This window comes from Ictidomys tridecemlineatus, chromosome 7 (genome assembly GCF_052094955.1).
Source record: "Ictidomys tridecemlineatus isolate mIctTri1 chromosome 7, mIctTri1.hap1, whole genome shotgun sequence".
NCBI lineage: Eukaryota > Metazoa > Chordata > Mammalia > Rodentia > Sciuridae > Ictidomys > Ictidomys tridecemlineatus.
The window spans coordinates 9,019,938-9,046,414 of NC_135483.1; the positions used below are offsets into that span (position 1 = coordinate 9,019,938).

Below are 26,477 nucleotides of genomic sequence, written 5' to 3' on the forward strand. Positions count from 1 at the left end.
TAAATCTTTCTCTAGAAAAGTTTCAAAACCTCAGCATCCTCATTTAGGAAATGAGGATTTTTACTTATCTTAATGAAATAAATAATTAAATTAGAAATTGCCCATAATATGCATAATGCCTGGCACAGAATAGGTACCCATTAAGTGTTACTCCTCTAGATTGGGAGAGACATAAGTGTTGCTCCTCTAGTCTGGGAGAGACAAATTTGATGAATTAGAATGAAGACAAAGTTAGAGGCCAGGAGCAATACCTCTGTTACATGAAAAATGGTGGGCTTCCAGTGGGGTTGAGGAGGAGGATAGCATCATCCATTTGGAGGAATCACCACATTTGGTGACGAAATGAATATGAGCGACAACTCAGCACCTCAAGCCTGGACTCTTATTAGGACAATGTTATTAACAGAGACAGGGACATTGGCAGGAGACACAGTTTATTAGAGGGAAATGGTATGTATGCTTCATTTTAAACATGTGAAATATGCACATGAGAGGAAGTCAGTGAAAATTAGTGTTAAGAAAAGGGGCTTTACCTGAAATGATAATAACCACATTCCTTTAAGGAAAAAGTACATTACTCTGAATTATGAAAATAAGTCAGTAGAATCATAAACAAGTTATGTAGTAGTACAAATTATATTTATCAGTAACATCCTAAGAGGCATCCCTCCCAACACAGGCTCATTGTACTGTTTGAATGGCAAACAAAACATTATCTTTTTAAGAAACACCTCTTCTAGTTTATTGCTTGTATTTAAATGTACATAGTGATATATATATTTTTTTTAAGTAAGGCTAAAAGGAAAAAACAAATCTCATCTGACACTTCTCACAATGGATTTGCTTCTGATTCTCCAAAACTAATTTACTCGAAAAGGCTCAGACCACTAGTTGCTAAAAGGCTACATCCAATTGTTGATAAGCTCTATAGTAATAAATGGCTATATGTGCATTCAATTAATATTTAAAGATTTAAATTTTAAAAAACAGATTTCTAATTAATATGCACAGAGCAAACCTTTTAGTAATCTAACAAGGGAATATCCAATTTGCTGGTTGCTAAAAAAGTGATCTAGGATACAGGCTTAGTATTCCTTATCATCAATGCCTGGAACCAGAAACATTTTTGGATTTTCTCAGATTTTGGAATATTTGCATTTGCATCATTACACATCTTGGGATAGGACCCAATCTAAACATGAGCTTCATTTACGTTTCATATATACTTAATACACATAACCTGAAGGTAATTTTATACAGTATTTTTAGTGAGCCTGCATTTTAACTGTGACCAGCCACATGAGACCATTCATGAAATTTTCCACTCGCAACATCCTGTCATCACTCAAAAAGTTTTGGAACTTGGAGCATTTCAGAATTTTGGGGTAGGGAAGCTGAACCTGAACAAGAACAAACATGCATTAACTTAAACACATTCACCAAGGACTGGGCAGATGATGTGACTGAGTGCAGAGGTCTTCTGTGTAGTGACAGAAACCTAGGCAATACCACAAGGCATGGTACTAGGCTACTGCTCCATTTCTGAAAAAAAAGAAGATAGAGGCTCAATGTCTAGAATTAAGCCCCAAGAGGAAAAATATGAGAGCAATTATTTTTAAACACATATGAAAGGTATGGCATCAATTTTGAAATATAGACATTAGCAAATTTACTCCACACATTGAATATAGGCACTAGTTTTTCACTTTAATATGTAAATTTAAGCAACTATCCCACAACATGACCTCGGCTAAAGCTTTTAATATTTCAGTAAAATCTTTGACAAAATGAATTATCACAAGTAAATGCACAAGACTACACTTTATATCTCTTGATCTTTGGCACATTTGTCAAGTTGGAGAATCTCAAAAGGCAATAAAAATTTCTGACTGTTTTGCATATTCTTTTAATCTTTACATCAAAATATAAGGCCGCAAAAAGGCAAGCTGAAATTTTAGGATATGTGGAACAGTTTTAATAAAGAGTTTTACATACAGTACCTTACATATAGAACAGTGTGTTTGCAAATTTAAATAATATCTGAATGTACAGTGGCATGAATTCTTATCAAAGATAAATTCAAGTTCACTGTCTATCAGTTCTAAAATACATTTATACAGATCGCTAGAACTGATAAACAGAATGAGGCATAAAATATTCAAGTGTTATATGTCATCAAAAGCCTCCTCTTAACAGTCTTTTTCCCCTTTTAAAAAATTTTCAAAACCTGTACATACATTTTTAATTTTTAAAAACAGTCTGTTAAAAGGTAACATTTCATGTTAACCACCAATTCGTATAGTCTATAGTAATAAAACTAGATATGTGTGATATAAATATGTGTCGATTATGTACATATGTACGTTGAGTGTTTGTTTAAAACAAGCATACACACTTACGCACACCTGCGTACGTAGCACTGGGGGCGCATACAACTCACAGGACTGGCGGACAGTAGGACCTAGGCTCAAAATCCAGCAAGAGCTAACACAGCAACTTAGTTGCCTTTGGTTTCAGAAATCTGTCCATCTGCAATCAAAGCTAAAAGTTTTGAGTGCGCATATATTTTTTAAAAATAAAATTCATCTTCAGAAATGAAGCTTTTCCAGTATTCCACTACTAGCAGTTAAAAAATCCACAGCCACAAATTATTTTGATATTTTTGTCATTCCTCATCCCAGCTGAGGTTATTTATAATTTTTTTTTTTCTGAAGGCAAACACCAAGCTTACCCAGAATCAAACTGTACGCTGAAGCCTGAATACTGCCATTCAACTATCTATATGGCATATTATAGCACATGTGGTCTACAGGTTTAGGATGGACTGATGGCATTATGTAAGACTTAGGGTGGAAGAACTTCACGTAATAGAAACTATCCTCTTTCCAGCAGTATCATCAATATTTGGCACATCAGACCCTTCTGCAAGCCAGTTTGTTTTTAATGAGCTTAATGCCTGAAATAAATTCCAATTATTTGGTGTTTGTTTTTTAAATACATTCATAATGAAGTAAGGATTCCACAATTGTTTTCCCAAAAAGTGAGATTTCCACTGTCAGTTTTCTGATTAAGGACATTCATCACCCAAGAAACAGCTCATGATCCTATGAAAGTTTAAATAACCTAAATTTCCTTGCAGCTGGATCCAACTGCTGAGATGGAAGTTCTTAGAGCAACCAACCTTGTAGAACTCTCCAGAATTTAAATTTCCTTTACAATTTTGTTTTTAGCCAATGCTAGTTTATAAACATGGATCTTTCTACTAAAAACTATAGAAACACACCACATTCTACAGGTATCTTGAGCTTCATGTAATCAACTATTCAAAATCCTGCCAATTCGTTTCCCTTAGTATAGATTACATTCTACTTCACTGATCCTTGGCATATAAAATATTATCATGTGCAGCTTGCTCATATTCCTTGATAAAGCTGTTCTTCATTTTCCTTTCCAAGGTACCATCTTATTGACATCACAAATCAGTAAATGACCAAATATGACTCAGCCTTTTAACTATCCACATTAGCAATCCTGTGGATAATAAAAATGATTCCACTGAAGAGAGCCACATTATTTTCATGAAGTGTTACTGTTGTCATACAGAGCAAAGAGTAGCTATTTGTTGTACTTTGCCCATGTCAATCAGGAGCTGTTTTATGTGGCGTTTAAGTTGGGGAAGTCTTGCAAGAGGATCTGGTGGCTCCAACTCCCCTGTGAAATCAAGCCAGCTTTCCAGAACTAAAAAGGAGAAGAGAACAAACAAATTTAAATGGTATCTGGAAGAACAGTCAGAAAACTGGATAATTAGAAGGTTAGAAGGGTAACTGAGCCAAGTGCTACAGACCCTGCCTGCAGAAGGCCTGCCCGATCCAGCCAGTTCTACTGTTCATTTCTGCACCCAAGAGTTCCAATCCCTCTGGATGAAACCTCTCTGTTATTTAAGGTGACACATCCCCTGCCCAACTCCACTCCACCCTGGGATGAAGCCCAATATCTTTGCATGCTAGGCAGGTGCTCCACCACTGAGTAACATCCCTGTCCCAATTGTTCTCTTTACATACATATAAACTAACTTCATTTTCAGTGTTTCCTTTTACTCTCTTCTGTAACAGGAAAAGATAGTTCCCTATTTCTGCTCAAGCTTTCTACTAATTTACATTAAAGTCATTTCTAGTTTATCCTCCTTTTTGACAAAGGGCAATTTCTCAGTTAACCACCAATTTCTCAGTTAACCACCTCTTTACCACCACTATTTCTTGAAATTAAAAAAAAAAAATCCAAGTATATGAAAGTTCCAGGCAGAATGCAATTAATCACATTATTCAATTTTATTATTTTCCTTTGAAAATCTATCTCCCAAATATGGAATGCGTCAAGATGCATTTATTTGCTTCAAAAATCTACCAAAACATTAACCCTACAATCAGCTTAAAATCACATGGAAGATGCTCCTTCAATGATGTCCATTTCATTTTTATTTTCTTAGGGGAAGAAAAGGCACTAAGAGTTGCAATTTGGCACAATGGCAAGGTCCTGCCTGCTTCTACAGAGCCAAGTCAGGGGGAGGCAGAGTGCAACCTGCAAGTTAGGAGGAGAAAGGAACAGAGAGCACAGAAGGAGGCTGCCTTGGGAATCTGGCAAGCCAACTCTTCCTAGTTTCTTAAATACAAAATGGGGATAATATCTTTCCTGCCTACTTTCCAGGGCTCCTGTTTGATGAGAAAATTAAAAAAATAGAAGAGGAAACTACTTTAAAATTCATATGCAAACTTAAGGTTTACCTTCTTTACCTTGGAGGAGTTTCTCTTAATTCTACTTAAATAACACTAGCCTAAGTGAAAATAAATATTAAAATATTTCCCCCTCATATTTCAAATATGCTTAAATTCTATATGCTGACAGCCAAAGAAAACATAGTTTAATAAAACCAATAAATATTCCACAAGAGTCTTATTCTGAGCGCAGAAAAAAAATATTTAATCAATATTCATCTTACCACAAAAAAGAAAACCACTAAGATAATAAGATAATAAATACCCAGTCATAATGTCTAGAGCCTAAAAAATTCTACATATGATAAATAGTATAAAGGAAACACTGAAACAGCTCATCCTGTAAATTAAAAAAAAAAACTTTGGAATAGCTTCTTCATAATAGCAATAAACATGCCACGAAATTGTATTTAGGTCTTTGTTAAATTACCATCAACTTCTTTTTCTATTAAGTCCATCCTGCTGGTGACTTCATTCTGCACATTTTCTATGTGTGTGAGGAGATTGAGCTGCCACTGAAGGTGTGAGTCTCCTGGGTCTTCGTTGCCCTTTTTATCATTATACACAAATGCCTTATTCCCTGCAGCTGAATTCTTCTCCAAAGGACCATTGGAAAATACAAAACAAAATAAAACATACAGAGCTGGATGAAATGCAATGTCAAAAAGGAAAAGGCACAATAAAAACCTCATCACCCACAATGATCTTTGAAATCTGATCTGCCTCCTAGGATGTCTGTAAAGTAAAGGCAGGCACATAATCAAAGTACATCTGGTGTTCTTAGGAGTGGATGTGCTTCTACATATGTGCCTCACAACACCTAGCACAGTGCTATGCAGGGGAGGACTCAATAAAATGTGCTGAGCTCATTCTATTCCATAATTAGAATGACTAGTTAATATGGACTCGATTCTTCCTCAATTAATTTCAAATGGTGATAATAGTGAAACGAGGGCAAAGTAATATGAAAAAAATCAAGGAAATTGTCAAAGACCAGTAAAAGTCTAGTCACCTACAGACTGAACTTTACTGTCACAGTTACATCAATAAAATGGAGGAAAGGTAAAAATTTTCTAAAAACTCCAGAGTAGAAACTGTTTAACCCATACACACAACACTTCAATGTGGATTTGCTAGAGATAACTTATTTCACAAAAGGAGTATTCATTTCACAAAATAATTTACCACAAATTTCATGAAGTGTAAGCCTTCCAAATTAGTTACTATTTGAAAAGGAAGATAGAATAATCTCTTCTGAACAAATTTTAAAGTGACTTTGCTAATTGAAAAATCAATAAAAAAACGAAAGCACAACATCTTGAAGATAATACAAATGAAAAGGAAATAAGCTTATAGATATTCAGTGTGTATACAGCCATTAAAATGGGACTGATAGACATTTACAAATGTTAAAATTTTTGAAAGACAAAGTGTCATGTTTAATCTACCCCACACAAAAATAAACAAAAATTACTACACACATATGCACTTTCATGTTCTGTCACACATTTTCATTTGGAAATGTGGCTCATTAGTTTTGGGAGGTATATAATTTTGTTTATAAAACTGAAATTTTTGTTAGGCTAACAGTTTTATTGAATTACAACAATTCTGAATCAAGGCATAATTAAATATTTAAATGAACAGTGTTTTTCTATAAAGTAACCGGCTAATCATAAACTTTGAAATACAGGCAAAACCTGGGAACTCAGTATGTTTTATAAAGTTTTCCTTTGTTAATCCAGCATCGTATCCATACACAGACAAATGAACCAATTTTACCTTTTCTGGCATTCCATGCTCTTTTGCTGAGTATTGTAAATGGTGTTTATCTCCTGTGTGGAATTCCTGTTCTTCTTCAAAACTGCTGACATCATCATCATCTGAGCTCCCAGGGTCTGCAAGAGACTTGCAGTCCTGACCAAAACTGGGTGGTTTTTGATAGCTATGTTCACTTGTTATGTAAGTTCCTTCCACTTTTAGGGGCAGACGAGGTGGTTCTTTATGGTTCTGTACATATTTCTTTTCTTCTAGATTAACTGTGTCTTGGACTGTTGGTTTTTTCTCCACTCCAGCCATTCCCTGATTATGGTCTTTTCGCTTCCCAGAACAAGCCCAGAGATGAAGGTCAGGATGATGTTTATTCCTTAAAACAATGTTGGAGAAAAAAAGCAATTCAGGGGAAAAAAAAAATCTAGCAACAAGTTAAAAGACCATAATAAATTTCAGGACTAGGTAAAGAGGATGTCAGGGCTCAGGGCAAAAGTATTCTTTAAGTTAACTTACTCTAGAATTTCATCCAAAATTTGAATTTGAATTCTCTTGACCATTAAAGTTATCAGTTGATATATGCATCTTTTTCTATTGATTTTTATTGCAGTTTTTTCATTGCATGATATGAATACCCTTAGGTGAGCACATTTTAAAACCTTTAATCAAAAGTTGATAACTGTTCATGACAAAAAATTCCAACTATAAATGTACGCAAAGTAAAAATCTCTCCTTCTTAGAAATCCAATATACATAACATTATTTTTTAAATAGATAAGCTACACTTTTTCTTTTGACACAACTGGGACTCATATGATTTTGCCTTTTTTCTCCATAATACATTATGGGCATCTTGCCACATCAGAGCACAGGTTTGCCGTACTTTTATTTGCTCTAGGTTTGCCTTACTTTTATTTGCTCTAGTGACTGAAGATTACCTCCTACAAGTTTAGTCTAGTCAACTATTCTCCCACTAATAGATGGGTGTGGATTTCTGTGTATGTGTATTTGCACATAATGAGAATATTTTGGTCAGATAAATTTCTAGAAATGGAATTGATGAATGTCATATATTTTTATTCTAGGTATTGTCCAACTGGCCTCCAAAGCAATTGTACCCATTTACTCCCCGTTACTATCCATGACAGCATCCCCTTAACCCCTCCTTACTGAAGAAAGGAGCAAGATACTATCAGTTAATTCCATAATAGTTAAAATGGTGTGGTAAGTAAAACAGGACTCCAATCATAGAAACGTAAGAGAAAGAAGGCTATGTGGGAGGCATAACCCTTCTAAAAGGTTAAAAATTGATTGCAAATTAGTAACTTCCAAATGACACAAAAAGTCAAATAAGTTTTCTTCTAATAATATTCCATATGTTGTTTCTAAAAATATAAATCTTATCTTTTGTATCTTGAAAATTTAATATTCGTTAAATAGTAAAAAATCCCATAGAAGAAAAAAAGCTGGCTTTGGTGTTCAATAGTTCAATGGACAGAATCCTCCTGTGCCCACTGAGAACATGGGCAATGATGTAATCACTTTGCAAGCCATTCTCATTTACAGGTGAGATTTATTTCCCAGGCTTACTATAATAATTCAATGAAAGATCACATGAAAGTGATTTATTCTGGCACGAAGTACTTACAATAAATAATAAATAATAATATTATCAGAAATGTTACCATAAAGAGGGCTTATGGGCATATGAGGCAGAAATGGTCCAGCTAAAATCCTTAGCATAATTTTGAATGTGGTGAAACTCTCATTGAAACCAAGAAGGAAGAAAACTAGATTTTTTAAAAATGCCTAATCCATAACTTTCTCCTTCAAGACTCAGCATTTACATGGTTTTAAATAAAGAAATCTTTATTCAGGTTCACGACACACAATTGTAACAAATTTCACTTGTTACTATTTATCCTTTACACTCTGCACTAGGGATAAAATGATAAGATATTTAGGGGATTCAGACATAAAAAAAATCAAGCACATCAAAGTCCATGACACCAGTATGCAGTTTTCTAAGAAAGGAGTGATCAGCTCTCATTGGGCAGGTAATCATGAAAAGGTACCTACTAGGGAGACTAATGGCAGGAAGTTATTCTGGGTGTACAAGGCCTACATCTATAAGAAAGAATGCTTCCATCTGGGCACAGTGGTGCCCCTCTGTAACCCCAGCAACTGGGGAGGTGAGGCAGGAGGACAGCAAACTTAAGGCCAGCCTAGGTAACTTAGTGTGATGACCCTATCTCAAAAAAAACAAAAAATAAGGGCTGGAGGCGTGTAGTGGTAAAGTGCTTTTGGGTTTAATCCCTAGTACTACAATAAGAAAAAAAAAGAAAGAAAGAAAACAAAAGAATGCTTCATTTAGGGGTTATGGTTTGGTGTAGCTGGGACACTAGGGCAAAACACTTGGGAGAAGAAAGATGGGGTGACACATTATGTCACACAAGGGACTCCGAGCGCACGTTGGACAGCTGACTCCTTACTATGAGAAAGAAGGACACTATGCTATCAAGAAACAAGCTCCTTCTTATCTTTAAGCTCACACTGGCAACAGTATGAAGGAAGGACTGAAGACTGCAAGCCTAGAGCCACAGGGAACTACAATACACTAAACGTTCACATGAAATACAACAGGTAATATCAGCGAGGAGAGAGAATGGCCGAACCATGAGATGCTCAGAAATCATAAGGGAAGGATGCAGGAGACCCAGGAACTGGGAGAGAAGAAGGGAGAAGGGCAAGTCTAATTGAAGAAAATCTTGTGACTATCCAGTGAAACAACAGTCTGTTTTTATATGAAATATGAATTTTGTGTTTTTAATGGATTCTGGTCAGAAATTAGGAAGGACTGAACACAGGCCTTGAAGAACACTCTAAACTGTCACTTAACAGCAGTTCAGTCTTTTCTTTAAGTGACAACTGTCTAAGACTAAAATACATTGGTGCACAGCAGAGGTGGATTCTAGGATCTGCCAGGTTCCTCTAGCTGGTACAATAAGCTCTAAGGTAATTACAGATTCATAAAATAAAATCTATTTTACCTCAAGAACATTCCTAAAGGATACAAAACACAGGGTTCACTAATGAAGGTTTGAAGTCCACACCTTAATTCTGTGCACACAGCAAGCACAAGCAACAGTAGGCCTGGATTCAAATTGACTGACAAACTAGATGCTGTATGGTCCTTGAACTACGCTTGCCTCCTCTATGACAAAAGGCAATAGTAGCAGTCATCCAAAGGGTTATTAATCTTTCCTATTTTTAAAAAGTAGACTTTATTTAAGTATCTATTCTCTCTTCCAAACTGCTACTGGATGCAAAGACCACCTGCATCTGTTTTGCTTGTTTATTTTTTTAAATTTATGATTAACTTATTTTTCTCTTTTTCTGATTTCTGTTCAAATGGACACTGAAGTGTGACCCTCCCTCTCCACCCCTCACTTACTTTAGTATTCCGATCTTCAGCTGTAACCCGTGTAGTACTTCTGTTACACCATAGACATCAGCAAGCAGATGATGTGTGGAAACTATCTTTTTGGCATTGAGATGAGAATAATTTTCTTTTAAAAATGATAACCCACACATTCTCCCATTATTCAACCAATCCTTATCATAACGATACTTTGCACTCCACCTCTGACCTGCAGATGAAGTTGACATTAAAGTCACAAAGGATTCCACTGACCCAGATCTCCCTTCAGCTGCTAACCCTCATGTTATGCATTAGCAAGGCAAGCTGTGGAATTAAGACTGGATTCAAAGCCCAGGAAGACAGCATGATGGGAGAACCCCTGCACATCTCTGGTGTTCCATAGAGGACTCAGAAATCACATTAAGGATGTAATCAGTAACAGATGACACTTGTGAAGGGAACCCTGAGTGCACTGAAATTTTATGTATCAGTCATATGTCCTCTAAAATGGATAACAGGGCTACAGAGAAACTATAGGGAATCTTCTCTCTCTCGATAATCTCTGTTTTTAAGTGGCTTATAACAAAGAATTCTAGGTGAGCAAACAGGGACCCCTGCTCCATGTCCATGATTTCATAGTGTTCTCTAGCCTTAATGTTAATACAAATCAGATCCTGTTACAATTAGACATTCATGTGTCTGTGCCTCCTCCTCCACTTCGAGACAGCTGAGAGCACAGCCTGAATCATTCATTTGACCACAATGTTTGGCAAATAGAAGGTATCCAAAAAAGGCTACTGAACACATGAGTATGAAATGTCTCACTGATACAGATCTCAATCATTCTCTTGCTTCTTACCATGACTTTTTCTTTTTGGTAGGCATGGGAACAATTCATTTGCCTTTTAATGAGAATACATAGTTATTTTTTGCCACTGGGGCTGAAACTATATTCAGTATGAAGAACTGAAGACCCACCTGACACAGAGAAAGGCATGAAGTAGAACGCACAATAGACTAGGAGTCAAAAAGCTCAGGTGTCCCCTCAGTCTGCCATATTTAGTGCTATTCCTTTGTATAATGCAATCGTCTGTGCTATAGTTGCCCCAAAGAAAAAGGTGATCACAGGCAGTGTCCTGAGATCTCATCTACTCTACAATGAGCTGAATATACATATTCAGAAATGTATAGAGACTAGAAACTTCTTCAAAACATTCCAGGAGGAGTGCCCATGAAGACTACAGTCCATTCAAACACCATAAATAAGCCTCACTAAAAACAATACATAGGAATAGACAAAGGCTAGTTTTCTAAGAAAAGTCTTTCATGATAGTATGTCTAAGCAGTTAATAAAAAAATCAAACTATAACAAACAGTGGAAAAGTATTCTTAAATTTTTATATGGAAGCAGAGTCTATCTGACCAAGAAGCAGTGGTGCCATATGCAGTGGACATACTCTAGAATGTGACCAGCTGATCGGGAACCTTGTACTGAGCACAGTGAAGCAGCCTTACCAGGTGGGTCTCGGCAGATGTAGCAGATGTACTGCTCAGGGATGCTCTCCTCCAGGAGCCCCATGCACACGCTGTGCTGCCAGCACAGGCACTCTTCACACTGCCAAAGAACAGAGGAGACTTAGTACTGACAGCAAAGGCACCCTTGAAGTCAATATCATGCCATCTCTTCAGAAGCTGGTTTGCTTTCTTGCCACAAAAAATTCAATCCTCATTCATTATAACAAAAGGAAGTCATGAAATCAAGGCTGATTTTATTTTTGGACCTATTAAAATAGATTTTGATAAATTATATAAATAATAAAAACGTCAGAATTTTCCTCATCTGTTTCCCACTTACTTTTAGGCAATCACACATGTAAAACTTTTTCTTTTTTTTTGCAGGGTGTGGGGACGGGATTAATTGAACCCAAGGCCTTGCAGGTGCCAGGCAAGCTCTCTACCACTGAGAGACATCCCCAGCACAAAAGTATCTATCTAAAGTGCAGAATATTTTTAAAGCAAATTTGCAGCAGTGCCTGTAGCCTCTGAAAGTACTACTTGTGTAGGAAAAAAAAAAGAGTATAAATACAAAATTAGTTCTCTTATTTGAGAATACCATTGAAAAAGGAAAGAAGAAGAGATTACACTTGCTTTATTCTGGTAACTAACCTCTCCAAATCTTCCACATCACCACAAAATATGGGTTATGCTTCTCTTTTTTCTTACAGATATCTTTCCTACACGGAGAAGTTGCTAACCCTTGCAGAAGAGTTTTTCTTTCTGCTGAGAGTACTGAAAACTTAACACTTCCAATTCCACTCACTGGAGGGTAACTATATACTGTCAATTATTAAGCACCACGGACTCAGACCAGTAGAAAATGGCTACTGTGGTCCAACATTCAATGTGAGGCTTATCCACCACAATGCTTTGAAGAGTTTCAGCTTGAAACTGAGAAATACTGTAGCTAAGGGTCAGTCTCTAAAATAAGGAAACTGGCTATTTTATTTGATGAAAAGATTTCCTTGTCATCACTACTGGCATTTAAAAAATGACAATATCTTAGGGACCTGTATCTCTAATAAGATGGTTGGTAAAAAGGGAAGGCCTTCTGATGCACCTAGGGGGATTCTGCACAATCCCTACTGCACAGAAGAGAGGTGAACCACCTACCTGAATCATGAAGCCATTCTCCTCATCCATTTCACAAATACATCGCACAATTTCATTAAGAGCATCATCTTCATCCTGAGATTCCTCAAAATTGGTTGAGTCAAAATCTTGATTGTACTCATCCCCACTCAGAAGTAAACTCTCTGTTGAAGAATCATCTAGGAATTCCACATCTGATAAGTCTAGAAGATATTTTTTAAAAAGTTTATTCAGCACAATTTTTTCATTTTTATGTTATTTTTCAGAAAAAAAGGAGCTCTGAGAAGTGAATTAAAAGCTATTAAGTATTTATATAAGGAGCAAATAAATGTGAATGAAGTACTTCTCTATGGACAAAGAAACATTACTTTTGGAGATTGGGTAATTTTGACTATTTCCCATCCTATGCACACACTGTTCTAAATAACAGTAAGTATCCCCTAGTATTGATGCTTACAGAGAACATGGCTAAGGTTGCTATTAATATATTAAATTTGTATAGATTCCACATACTTTCCTTTTGATCCAATGTTTTCATGAACATTAACCCTTTTTTGGTTGTAAAAGGACAGGTTTTATTATTTGTACTACAGAGATAAGCAACTTCGAAGATGTGAAAGAGCTTGCCCACCTATGGTCTAATAATAATACTACTAATACTATCAGTAGCACTACTGTTGCACTTGATACACACAAGACCCTATCTTGAGCACTTTAAACACAAGTGCATAACTTGAAGGAGTAGTGCAGCCAGGTGGTGATAAAGCCAACTTAAGATGGACTACTTGATCCTAAGGCCTGTGTTCTTTTTAATTTCACCAGGGTTTCTTCAGTTAGGATCAAGAGTTCCCCAAGGAATGTTTTAAAAATATAATTTCACTTTAATAGAATTCTTTAATAATTCCATAGATTATATGAACGATCATACCACACAACTTGATTTAAATGGCAGGCTTCAGGGTTGTGTTTGTAATAACAGAGATGCCAAAACCTATCATTTTGTTCAGGCTATTGAGAAAAAAAATCAAGCTAAACATATTTATATAATATATAAATATAAACATATTTATAACACCATAAGAGAAAGAAATGACGACTTGACACTGAAGGTTTTATAAGGAAATAAGGAAACTGGCTATTTTATTTGATGAAAAGATTTCCTAGTCATCACTACTGGCAGTTATAGTTATACTATAGTTAGCTGGAGAAAAGTTGGGAATTAAGTCCTCACAAGGCACTTGTTAGACCTTAACCCTGCTGCTGGGCCTTTCCAAAATGGAGCCCACTCAGCTGGGCTCTTGGACAGACACTCCTTAGTACCACACCTACCCTTTCCCTAGTCATACCGTGTTCTTTATTCCTTCACTAGTGTATCATTCATTTCCCCTTTCTAGAACGTCAAAATCCATGAAAGCAAGAATAAGCAAAGCATTTTTTACTGGAAGGTGACCACATTTTGTTAAACTATTAAGCACCACGGACCTGGACCAGTAGGAGAAGTGCTGCTGCAGTCCAATCTTCAATGTAGGTTTACTCACTGTTATGACCCTGAGGAGTTTCAAACTTGAAGGCTTCAAACAAAATACCCTAGCAAAGTGAGAGTGACCTTAAAATAAGAAAATTAAGCTAGGCCTGATATGTACTGTAGTCAACCAGAATGTAGAAGAGGTAAGGAGGCTATCAATATAGAGAGAAAATGTTCTTTTCAGACTAAATCAGACTAGATGGAAGTTGGCTGGATTCAAACTATAAAAACTCATCCTATTTTTGTTTTAAATATTTCACATACTCAGCACACATGAAGCCCTGGGTTCAATTATTAACAATGAAAAAAGTAAAAAATAAAAGATTTCATGTGATGTAGTGCTTCTTCTATCAGCTTCTAATCTTACTTATTTTTATCCTGATTCAATATTTTTGAATGTTCTAGTTTTTATTTATTTAAGTTAGTATTTTATAGAAATATAAATATTTTATTTGAGGTCCCAGGAACATTCTGGAGAAAATCAAGTCAATAGAAATGAGGTAATGGTAGAGAAATACCGAGAGCATTCAAGAATCCAGAAGTAAAGAAATGAGACAGGAAAAATCATTCTAATATGAATAATATGAACAGTTTTAAGACTCTAGAGAAAAATTTCATTCATCCATAATCCTGTGGGCTTAAATCCAAAACTAGTATTTTCTCTTAGGTTTTCCTGAATGTAAGTTCAAGTTTCAAAATGGATAAGCAGTTTCAAATACTACTGGAGTATATAGATGGTATTAAATGAATGGCAATCATAATACGATAAAAATTAACTTTAAACTATATCACTAAAAGGAATTAGTGTGGAACTTACATATACTTGAATGGTCATCAGTTCTTTTTGGTTCAGCATGTAAATTTAACAAATTGACCAGAAAATCCAATTTGAATAACTAACTCCTAAGCATTAAAAGTGCGTTTGGTTGAATTCTGGGAGCCAAGTAAATGGGTTGAAAACTGAGTTGAAAGTTGTATAAGAAAAGCAAATAAAAGTTCCTCTTACACTTACGTGGGGAAGGGGGCGTGGGGACAATGGTGCCAACTGAGTGGCCACAAGGACACCAGTTTCCTTTGAACTGCTACCCCTTGAACTATTATTGCTGGTTCACAAGATAGTATTCTCAAAATTGGTTCCCAGACTGGCAACATTATCATCACCTGGGCACTTGTTATTAATCAGAAATTCTTTTTTTTTTTCCTTTTTCTTTTTTTGGTACCAGGGATTGAACCCAGGGGTACATTACTAGTGAGCCATATCCCCAGCCCTTTTTATTTTTTGAGACAAGTCTTCATTAAGTTGTTTAGAGCCTCACCATATTGCTGAGGCTGGTCAACCTCCCAAGCTACTGGGATTACATGTGAGCACCACCATGCCCAGCATTAATCAGAAATTCTGAGAAAAGGCTCAGAAAATGTGTCTTCCAAATGGCTGTGATGTGTATTCATGTTTGCAAACCTGCTTCTATTAAATACCTCTTTTCTTCCTCCTAGCCCAGTGCTCAATTATACAGAAGGCAGTGTAGAATTAAGGGTACATATATTTGACTGTTTATAGCCTTTTCTTGTCTGGCACTATTGCTAGCCTGATATAAACTCCTATTCTCCAACACTCTCTAGCAAGACACCATCTTCAAATCTTGATGGCTCATGGTATAGGTGTTCCTATGTGATTTCTAAACCCTGCCCAGAAACTATATTTTGGCAGGATCCTCCCAGAAATCTCATTTAATTGTGGTAGGACCCAGGATCAGAGTATTTTAAAAGCACTACAGCAATGATTATTATGTACACCTGGGTGTTCAGAACCATTGGACCCAATACGAAAAAAGTAACTTGTGGTTGTTGGCAAAAGGCAGAGGGGCAGGGAGATCATTTTTCTTAATCCTTTCCCTAATGTCTTAAAAGTGTTGTGTGCTTATTTCATAGTAAAGGGAAGAATATGCTCTTCTCTACAGAGAGCAAGGAAGGAGTTAGGCCTGGAAGAGAGCCAGCAGTAACAGTGCAAAAGAAAACCAAACCTAGTATCTACCATCTAGGGCACGGAGAAGGGTTAAGGAAGCAAGCTCACCCACAAGGATCCCTGGGCTATATCAAAAATGAAGCCTCTGGTATTTACCTCTCATCTAGATTTTGGTCCCTACTGTGCCACAGCTCTACTGTGAAGCCACTGCCCCCAGTGTCTAGAGGTGGGAAAGTCTCTCCTCCTACTGCTTTAGGATTAGAAGGAGTTGTAGGAGTCAGCATCACCTTCCACTATCAGGAGCAGACTTGGAGGAGGATCTGAAAATTCCAAATCTAGTGCTCTTTTCACCCTGATGGGGCCTAATTTCTGACTGTGCACAAATCCCTGACCTGAGCACAGTCCCAAATCTTTGGTTACAGATCTAAAGTACATTTTAAAAATTATGCTAAATATCTGGAGAAAAAACATTATCTCTGGAGCTAATGAAGACCTCAGTTCAAGTTTTAATTCTAATACTGATCAACCATAAAATTATCATAAGCCTTTACTTGTTTTATTTATAAAATGTGGATAACAATACTGCTTTCTAAGTTAGTAGAAAAGAATATGGATATATATGTAAAAGCACCAATAGAAGGACTATATATAGTAGACACTGGTATTAGTTGCTTGATTCTCTTTTTCACCACGAAGTATAAAAGCCAGTTTTACTTTATACAAATAAAATACAGCTCATATTTCTAATATTGCGATTTTCCTATTAGTTTATGTAATAACTTTTTCAATATTCTTAATTCCACAGTTAGGAATGTAGTCTTTTTTAACCATTACACAGTTACACATACTTTCACCACTAAGATCAACGGACAGAATTGCCCTGGGGTACTGATAGGTTGTAGTTTTCTCCGTAAACATGCTTCGCGGAGCCAGAGAACTCCCAGAAGATCGAGTTAGTGGAGAAGAGCACCTTTCCAAAAATTCTAGGGAACTGTCTTCATAGTCTGAATAGTCTGCAACATAAGATACACAAAGACATATTAATAAAGTATCAAGTAATCAAGAAAGGTCACTACAAAAATCATGAGGAAGTCATGTTTCAGGGTATGTAAAACAATCACACTACCACCTCCTCTCATCTGAGAACAGCTAGCTAATGATGCATCTGATCAGGAAATCAATACACCCCATGCAGCACACTCAACAGGGATCCCTAGGTTCTAACTGGCACCAGAGTAAACTCTTGTCGGGTGGTCCAGACACGAAAAATGATTATTTCTGTTATGCTCCATTATAATCATAGCTATGTGTGTGGTAAAATATGCAAAATGAAATTATTCTTTTTCTTTTTTTGCAGTTTTGTTAAGAGGTTCTCCTAATGTCTAGCACAGTATTATAGTGATAATTTGATCAATAAATATTTCAAGCAAAAAGCCTCTGAAAGAAATCAACTGGTCCTGGAAAAGCTCTGTCAAAGCTGTGTTCTTCTCAGCTTGGAATGAATCTTGTAGATGTACACAAGGGGAAAGAGCCCCATGCAGTCTAAGGGAAGGAGTGCGATTCTAGGCACTGAGGAAGGCTATGAAGCGTAGGAGCATACGGCACATCTACCTGACAACTGTGAGACTGAGGCTGGAGATAAGAAAGGAAGCTGGACTGACAGTGGCCACATCAGGTTACAAGTGTTTATAGTTTTATTCTAAGGTAATAAAAAGCTACTGAAGGTTATAAGGGTGATAGGATGTGACACAAGCCCAATACTACTTCTGATTGCTCAGTGGTAGAATGAAGGCAGTAAGTCAGAGCTCTCAGCAGCAATCTAGGCAAAACTTGATGGTGACTTGGACAGAGATGATGGCAACTGAGAGGAAAGTGAGGATATCAAGAAAGATGAGTGATATTATAGATAGGAGGCAGATAGCAGAGATGGTATCATCAAGAGGGACTTCCAGGTTTCTGTTTCAGTAAATAGTGATGAAAGCAAGTCCAAGATGGGGCTAGAGAATAATCAGGAGACAGAGACAACAGAGGAATGTGAATTCAGAGCATGTCTTTTTAAGATGGGAGAACCTATACACACATCATCTACATGAATCTAAAGATGCAGGGGCATGGGTGATGGTACTAAGAAATGGGACTCTCAGAAGAGAGACAAACATTCCTTCCATAATAATACAGGCAAAGGAGAGGATGCACACATGCAGGGAGGTATGTACATGTGATGGAAGAAGAGTAAGTTTCCACCTGATGTGTCTGTCTCCTCAACTGAGCGTGAAGCAAATGATGTCATTGAGATAGGTTAGAAAATAAATAAAAGGAGAGAAGAGTGGATGGAGTTGAGAAAAGGTAGAAAAAGAAAGTGGAAAAGCAAGTTTACGACAGAAGAGTAGTAATAACACGGGTCAGAACTGAGCATTTATTGGAAGCTGGCAGTGAAGTAGGCAGAAAAACAGTTCCTACACACGCCTCTGACCTAGTCTCTGGGTCCCGGAAATATTTCAAAGAACATAGCAAGGGGGAATTTAAGGCTGTAGATGAAATTAAACTACCCAGCTGGATTACCCAAAGGAATCCCACAGGTCTTTAAAAGTAAGAGAGGAAGACAAAAGAGCCAGTGTTATAATAAAGTGATGAGACTTCACTGGCCAATGCTGGATTTCAGGGTGTGAGGGGACTGGAATCAAGAAATGCAGAACTAGAAAAGACAAAGACAGAGACTGCTCCTTGAACTCCACAAAGAAATGCCGTACTGCTGCTACTCATTTTAGCCCAGTAAAACCTATTTTGGACATCTGACCTCCGACTCTGAAGGAAACAAACATGCATTATAGTCATCTGTGATGGCAGCCTTGGGAAACTTACCCGGTAATCATAACAACACCAGAGCATAGCCACTCTGTGCTGAAAACAAATTTAAGCACATTCTATATACTCTTAATCCTCACAACCATCCAATAAGAGAAGGTCAGCTGCTAGTACTATTTCACAAATCAAAAACAGGCAGAACAAGTTAAGTAAATTGTCCATGAACACTCAGCTATCAATGGTAAAGAAAACATTCAAATCCAGATGGACTGACTCCAGGAGCCTTACTCTTAACCAAGAAGCGCTATGGGTAGATTTACACATTTAAAGCAAGTATGCACTACTTGGAAAGCCTATGAAGGCCCAGATTCTGGGACTCAGGCCCAGCAGTGGGGAACAGAAACACTGGGATGCTGCTGATGCCATCAGACAACAGCCACTGTACTCTTCTGCCTCTTTGAGGCTTACAGCAACACTGCAGCCTGACCAACACTAAGGTACCCAGGCACGGGTAGGGGAAGGGCATCTATTAAATGCCAGGTACTGTGTCATGTATGTTTCAATGATTATCCTATCTAATATTGATAATACATATTCACAGTCAAAATGATCATTACCATTTTAGAAATGAGGAAATTGTGAGAGAGAGAAAGATTTGAAACCTTCCAAAGCTGCCCTCTAAATACTACATTCTATGCTACCTCTCAGGGAAGCAAACAGAGGAGTCTGTAAAAATAATGACAGGAATCACAGTCTGGTGCTAAAAGTAAAACATGGCTGATATTAAATCACCCTACCATTATATTCTCAAATAAATGAATTATTTTGGCCTTTGGCATACTACCTGCATCCTACTCCTAAACTCTCTGGCTACTATGAATCAAAAGTCTTCTGCTGTTTCAAGGCTTATAGCAGAGTAATCTCCTACACTGACTCCCTTTTCTCCATCACCTCAGCTTTTATGAGTTTTAAATGGATTTATTTTGTGCCACCCTCATCACCAGGTTACACCTTTCTGGGAGATACCTGCACATACTTATCACTTGTATCAAACACCAAGCTGTGTGTTCACTAGCTCTTGTCAGGGAACCTCTGGTTTTACTATACAGTGTTTTGAATCTCTGCATTTCTAGCTCTAGCTCTTTTTAACCTCTTTATACTTTCGGTTTCATGTTAACAGGGACAAGAAAAAAAAAGTGAGCAAAGTAACAAAAATAAAAACTGGTAAAGATATCACTAATAAACCCCAATATGGCAATTCCTCATCCACACAGACTGAACCTGATGTTAATGTTATAGCTTGTAAACTAGTTCTGGTCATCACAATGTCCTAACCCAATAATAGTATATGGAATAGCTGTGAAGAACTACTTAGCCAAACTGCTGCCTCTGCAATCTCATTTAAATGAATAATATACAAGAATAAAAACTTAGTATGCCAAAAAATATAGGTAAAAACTTGTTAAAGGAAGAATACAGTCTGATAAACAATCCTGAAAGTTTAGGAGGTAAAATTAATATAGCTCAGTGGTACAAATTAAAATTTGAACCACTCCATCGGGTGTAAATTTGCTTGTCACTATTTGTTACTTATGTCAAATTAGAAGACGCTTTCTCTCTGCTATAGTTAACTGTAAAATGCAGCTGTCAAGCACTACTGTACAGTTAGCATGAGGATTAAATGAATTAATATGTATAGAATGCTTAGTGTTTGGTACATAATGAATACAAGCACAATATGCAAAATATTATGAGTTGTTGGGCTGGGGACGTGGCTCAAGTGGTAGCGCGCTCGCCTGGCATGCGTGCGGCCCGGGTTTGATCCTCAGCACCACATACAAACAAAGATGTTGTGTCTGCTAAAAACTAAAAAAATAAATATTAAAATTCTCTCTCTTTAAAAAAAATATTATGAGTTGTGAATAAATGGTGTTTAAAAATCCCTCATGGTGCTACTTGTACACCAAGAAACATTTTGTAGTAGGAACCTCAGACGGTAATACTGCGAATTCTTAAACATTAAGATGACTTTACATTTTTAAAATTACTGAAAACCCCATACTTCCCACTTAAATATCACTCTTCTAATCATCTGGGGGAAAGTATCACTTCCAAATGAATGTAAACAGCTCAGAATAAATTTTCCTGAAATGGAATAATTAATTACAAAGATGCTGGTGATTACCAGACTCAACACCTGTGTTTACAAATAGCAATGCTTCTGTGCATCATCAGCATTTACCAGGATGCCTTGGACAAAGCAAGAATGTTCATTTACAGGCCTAATTTTAAAACACAAACAAAGTATAAGATTCTTCTTGTTTCATTAAATATACAGATACAGATATATACAAATATCTATATGTAATTTAAAGTGCTACATTTTAAAAGGGTTGTTGTAAAGGTTACTAAAGTTAAGGGCTGATCACTATTCTAAGATGCAAGTTTTCTTTGCAGTTTTTTTCTCTGTGATTCTAATCACTCTTGTTTCTTTCAAGTTACTACTTGTAGCCTTCTCACAAGCCCTCTCTATCCCACCCTTTGCCACCAAGTGTGGCCCCTTTCTTATTCTGGTTTTTTGGTGTTTTTTTTTTTTTTTTTTTTTTAATCAGCTCTCCACTGTTATCTTTCCCCCAAACTTCTCATGTTACAGCAATGTAAGATTCTGTGATTGGCACTGCAGCCTGGAGCAAGTCTCAGATCACTGATGCAGCATCATGGCTTAAACAACTAGCTGCTCCTAGTGGGAGGATTCAGGGTTTCCGCTGGAGCACCTGGCTGGGCTCATCCCCCAGAGACGGATTAGTAAAGAGTTCATCAGGCAGTTTTATCTGCAGTCTGAAGCTTATGACGCACCACTTATAGGAGGGTATTTGGTAATCAGAGTTTATGGTTAATGATTTTTTGTTTACAGGGCTCTTAGGTAATATGTGGAGGGGCCAGGAATGGGCTGGGGAGGGGTAGAAGAGTAGGAGGAAAGACTTGAGAAGCAAGGGAGGCACAGGAGTGCATGGAAATGTTTAAGATTCTCTCCCTAAGTGGTTTCAATCTTGTCAATCTCACTGTGATCCTCTATCTTCATATTTACTCTGGCAGCTTTAGAGAATATAGGAGCCTCACATTCTGTGGGAAAATTAGATGTTATTTTTAGACTACACAGAAAGTTGAGATCTGAAGAATTTCCCAATCATGGTTACCCACTACAGCAATGCCTGGCAACCTTTATACATTTACATCTTTTAAAACTCATTTTATTAAATGTTTAATGAATATGAAAAAAATGAGCATGACATAAAGACAATCAATACGACAAAATACTCAGGCACCAATCCTGCAGTTGAAGGAAAAACTCACCATTTTTAAAGCCTTCTTTGTGTCACTTTCCAATATGAACTGATAAAACATCCCTTTCCCATCTCAGGTAGTAATTTTCTGAATTATTGTTCATCATTCTCTTGCTCTCCCACATAATCAATCACTAAAACAATACTGTTTAGTATGATAACATTTTAATCCTGACCTGAATAGAATTATGTTCTCTTAAGGGACTGGATTTTCAGCTTAACATCCTGCCCTGGCGAGTCCTGTAGATGTAATTAGGCTTTTCAGCCCATGGAGTGACCCTGCTGAAGGGACACAGTGTCTTAAGGGAGAGCTGGCTGCGCATGCTCCACAGCACAATGTGAGTTTCCTCAGGAACTTTCAGGGCACATGGCACTCACCCTATTTTACACTGTAATTGTATACTTGTTTCCATTCCTCAACAACATATGAAGTATTTACCTTGTAATTTTTGCAACATGGCAGGTAAGAAATATACTTTACTATGTTCTACAAACTGCATTTAGCCAGCCTCTCACTACCCTGAACATCTTACTATGATCCACCTGAGGTTTCTGTCTCTGTGAAGAACCTGCTAGAGTCTTTTGCCCTTTTTCATTCTGTGTCACTTCCATTTTTGATTCAGAAGAGTAGAAATATATTCAAAATACTTAATCTTTTTTGTCAGGTATACATGTTACATTTCTTGTGGTTTGCAGGTTGTCTTTTCACTCTATTTTTTGATGAACAAAACTTCTTAATTTCAGTCTAGCCGTATTTTCAACTTATCTCATCAGGGCTAGCATTTTTTGTTTAGAAATTCTACCCTGCCTAAATAAAGATCATAAAAATATTTTCGTATACTGTCCTTCAAAGCTTTACAATTTTCTCTCCACATATGCCTGAAATTATTTTTGTGTATGGTATAAGAAAAGAATGCATTTTCATTTTTCTACCCCATCTTAATAACAAATTGGTCTGCCACTTAGTAATCTTTACCCTTTACCCATTAAATCTTCAACAGAAGATCTGTACAAATATAATGAATTTGATCTGGACTATCTATTTTGTCCTTGATCATTACATATATTCCTCCAAAATACCAGAGCACCTAATAACTACAGCTGAATAGTTAATCTTCTTCTATCTCAAGAGTAACTGTATTATTTCTGGGTCTTTATTCTTCCATTTTAAGTTTTAGAATCAGCACTGAATACATACATCTATTTAACATGACTGACATCTTTCCAATATTGAATCTTCCAAACCATGAATACGGATTTTCTTACTTTCACTTAGGCCTATAATGTTTCTAAATAAGATTTTATACTCAGCTATTCACAGTATTAATAAAAACCAAAGTGCATATAGGTGTTGAAATTTATAGACAGTAACGTTTGTTCTCCTTCACCTCTTAATGTGGTCAATTTCATGAAGTGGTTCTCTGTGCCACAAGAGAGAACCACAAATTTGGTGGCTTAAAAAGATAGAAATTTGACAGGCATGGTAGTATACACCTGTTATCCCAGCAGCTTAGGAGGCTGAGCCAGGAGGATCATAAGTTCAAAGCCAGCAGCAGCAATTTAGTGAAGCCCTAAGCAACTCAGTGAGACCCTGTATAATTCAATTCCAAGTACATTAAAAAACAACAACAAAAAAAAAAAAAAAAAAGAAAAAAACACCAGAAATTCATTCTCTCAAAGTTTTTAAGTTCAGAAGTCAAAATCAGGTCTTGGTTGATAGAATTGCACTCCTCTGAAGGCTCCAGGGCACAATCCTTCCTTCTGGCAGTACCAGCTTGGCCTAGGGCTGAATTACTCCAAACTTTGCCTCCACCTTCACTTGTTCTTCATCTCTGGGGGTCTTAAAGCCCCATATTTAAGGATCCAACATTAAATCCTGATGTCTTATTCTGAACATAATTTAGTTCATCACTTCAGCAAAGATCCTATTCCTAAATACATACACATTCACAGGTAATAAGTATTAGGATGTGGATATATATTTATGATGGGGGCCCTATGTACCCACTATGAGATTATTCTTTTTCTAAATTTTGAAATAATTTATACACATTTTTGGAGTTTTCTCTTGTTTTAGTTTTGATAAAACTTAACAACAAAACATTCTGGTCCTGTCTTTTTTTTTCTTTAAGATCTTAAAATACTGATTAAACTTCTTTTAAAATTTGGAGACTACTAAGGTTTGTACCTTCTTTCTGAGTTTGATTTCTGGCAGTTCTCCAAACCTTCCTCTAACCTTTAAAGTTCTTTGTATAAAGTTGTTTATAACATCATCTTAAAGCCTGGAGCATTTGTAATTATGTTCTCTTCATTCCTAATGTTTATTTGTATGGTTCATCTTTTTTTCTGAGGCTTGTTGATTATTTTAGTTTTTTAAATAATTAAATTTGGCATTTTTAAATTCTTTTTAGCATTTTTTAGTTCAATAAATTTTGTTCATGTGCTTTAACTAGACTCTAGTTTTTTGGATTTATTCTTGATCTTTTAAATTCTTAAGTAGCAAGCCTCGCTGCTGTTTCACCTTTCCTATACACCTGTATGACAATACATTTTGTTTGTGTGTCCTTATACTACACTCACAAAGTTTTAACATACAATATTCCCATCATCTTTCAGGTTCACATTTTTTTTATCTTCCCTTTGGACTTTTTGTTTGATCCATGAATTATTTAGAACTATGTTGCCTAATTTCTAAATATTCAGGGCTCTTATCTTTTTGATACTGGTTCTGTGATAATACTGTGATGAGAAACTACAGGTTTATATTATACCAATTTCTACCATTTGCTAAAGTTTGCTTAAACCTGTCTCATGTGGTCAGTTTTAAGAACCATGTGTGTCTGAAAAAAATCTCACATTCAGAACCTGCAATGTCTGCATGGACCTGTCACTCACAAAAGGTCCATGCAGACACTGCAGGTTCTTTTATCTTATAGAACATTTTTCACTTTTGTTAATTTATCTAATACGAATATGATGAAATTATTCAATGATAAAATGTAGGTATTTTATATAATAAAATATAAAGAGAACTGAATCTTTATCATGTCGTGTTAACCTCTAATGTCTAGGAATCATTTTTGCCTTAATGACTACCTGTTAATAATACATCTACTCTAATTTCTATTTTTAGTCATTATTTACTTACCAAATTTTTTCCATGCTTTTCCCCCAACATTTTTCAATTTTCTCCATCCTTATATTTACATACATCTTTTGTAAATAAAAGAGGACTGGATTTTAAAATCTACTATAATAATCTTTCTGATATGATTATAAATAGTGATATATTTGGATTTATTTATAATATTTTATTTTGTAATCTATATTTTTCTCTCTTACTGTCTTCTTTGGGTGTGGATGGTATACTCATTACATTTTTTCTTCCTTTTACTATAGAAATTATACCCTGAGCTTCTATTCTTTAATACTTACATGAGAAATTTTAAAATGTACATTTAATGTATTGAACCTATAAGCCACAAGTCTGGTGCTCCTCCAATCAACAAAAGGAGCTTAAAGACAATGAAATACAAGGATGTGCCTCCCAACTTATGAGCCATTATTAAGTATTTTTGTTCTTTATAATTTCATTTTGTTTTCCCAATAAATCAAACTATGATTACACAGACAATGTTCAGATTTAGCCAAGCTCATCATGTCTCCTGGCATCTCAGTCTTCCTCTTGTCATCATTTTCCTTTTCCCTTTAAGTATATCCTTCAGGATTTCCTTTAGAGATGGAGTGCTCGTAGCGAATTTCATCTTAAGTTTTCGGTTTTTTAAAAAAATCTGTACTTCTCCCTCATTCTGGAAAATTAAGTGACTCTATAAAGGAAAATGATTCCTTTGGTATTTGGAAAGTGCTTAGAGTATCTAGTGTATCATAATGCTGAAAATGAAAGCCTAACCGTTACAGTAATTAATTTACAGACCTGGTAAAACAGAGGTGTATGTTTTTGAAATTACAAGAAAATGGGAAGTTGCAAGAATATCTCAGTTGTCAAAACACAGGGATCTTTTGTTACATCTCGATTTTGATAAAATGGGAGAATTAAAAGAATCTCAGAATATTAAGAAACAACAATAACAATCAACATACTTACCATGCTGCTTAGATTTCTTTTTCTTCTTCTTCTTCTTCTTCTGTTTTGGTTTGTAGTGATCTTTGTCTCTCTTCTCCTTTCTTTCTTTATCCTTTTCTTTTCTCTTACCTAAACAATAAAAAC

General features: G+C 36.2%; 1 protein-coding gene across 14 annotated transcripts in view; it reads right to left on the reverse strand.

Annotated features, from left to right (window-relative positions):
- Positions 1 to 417: 417 nt before the first annotated feature.
- Positions 418 to 26,477, reverse strand: part of Phf20l1 (PHD finger protein 20 like 1) — a 71,057-nt gene continuing 44,997 nt past the window's right edge. For all 14 annotated transcript variants that reach the window (XM_078016681.1, XM_078016684.1, XM_078016683.1 and 11 more), the window contains 8 exons: positions 26,355 to 26,462; positions 16,949 to 17,113; positions 12,634 to 12,815; positions 11,479 to 11,578; positions 9,997 to 10,192; positions 6,555 to 6,918; positions 5,203 to 5,365; positions 418 to 3,738 (listed from right to left, as the gene is read on the reverse strand). In XM_078016681.1, coding sequence (XP_077872807.1) covers positions 3,596 to 3,738; positions 5,203 to 5,365; positions 6,555 to 6,918; positions 9,997 to 10,192; positions 11,479 to 11,578; positions 12,634 to 12,815; positions 16,949 to 17,113; positions 26,355 to 26,462 — 1,421 coding nt within the window. In that variant the 3' untranslated portion in view covers positions 418 to 3,595. The remainder of the gene's footprint in view (positions 3,739 to 5,202; positions 5,366 to 6,554; positions 6,919 to 9,996; positions 10,193 to 11,478; positions 11,579 to 12,633; positions 12,816 to 16,948; positions 17,114 to 26,354; positions 26,463 to 26,477) is intronic.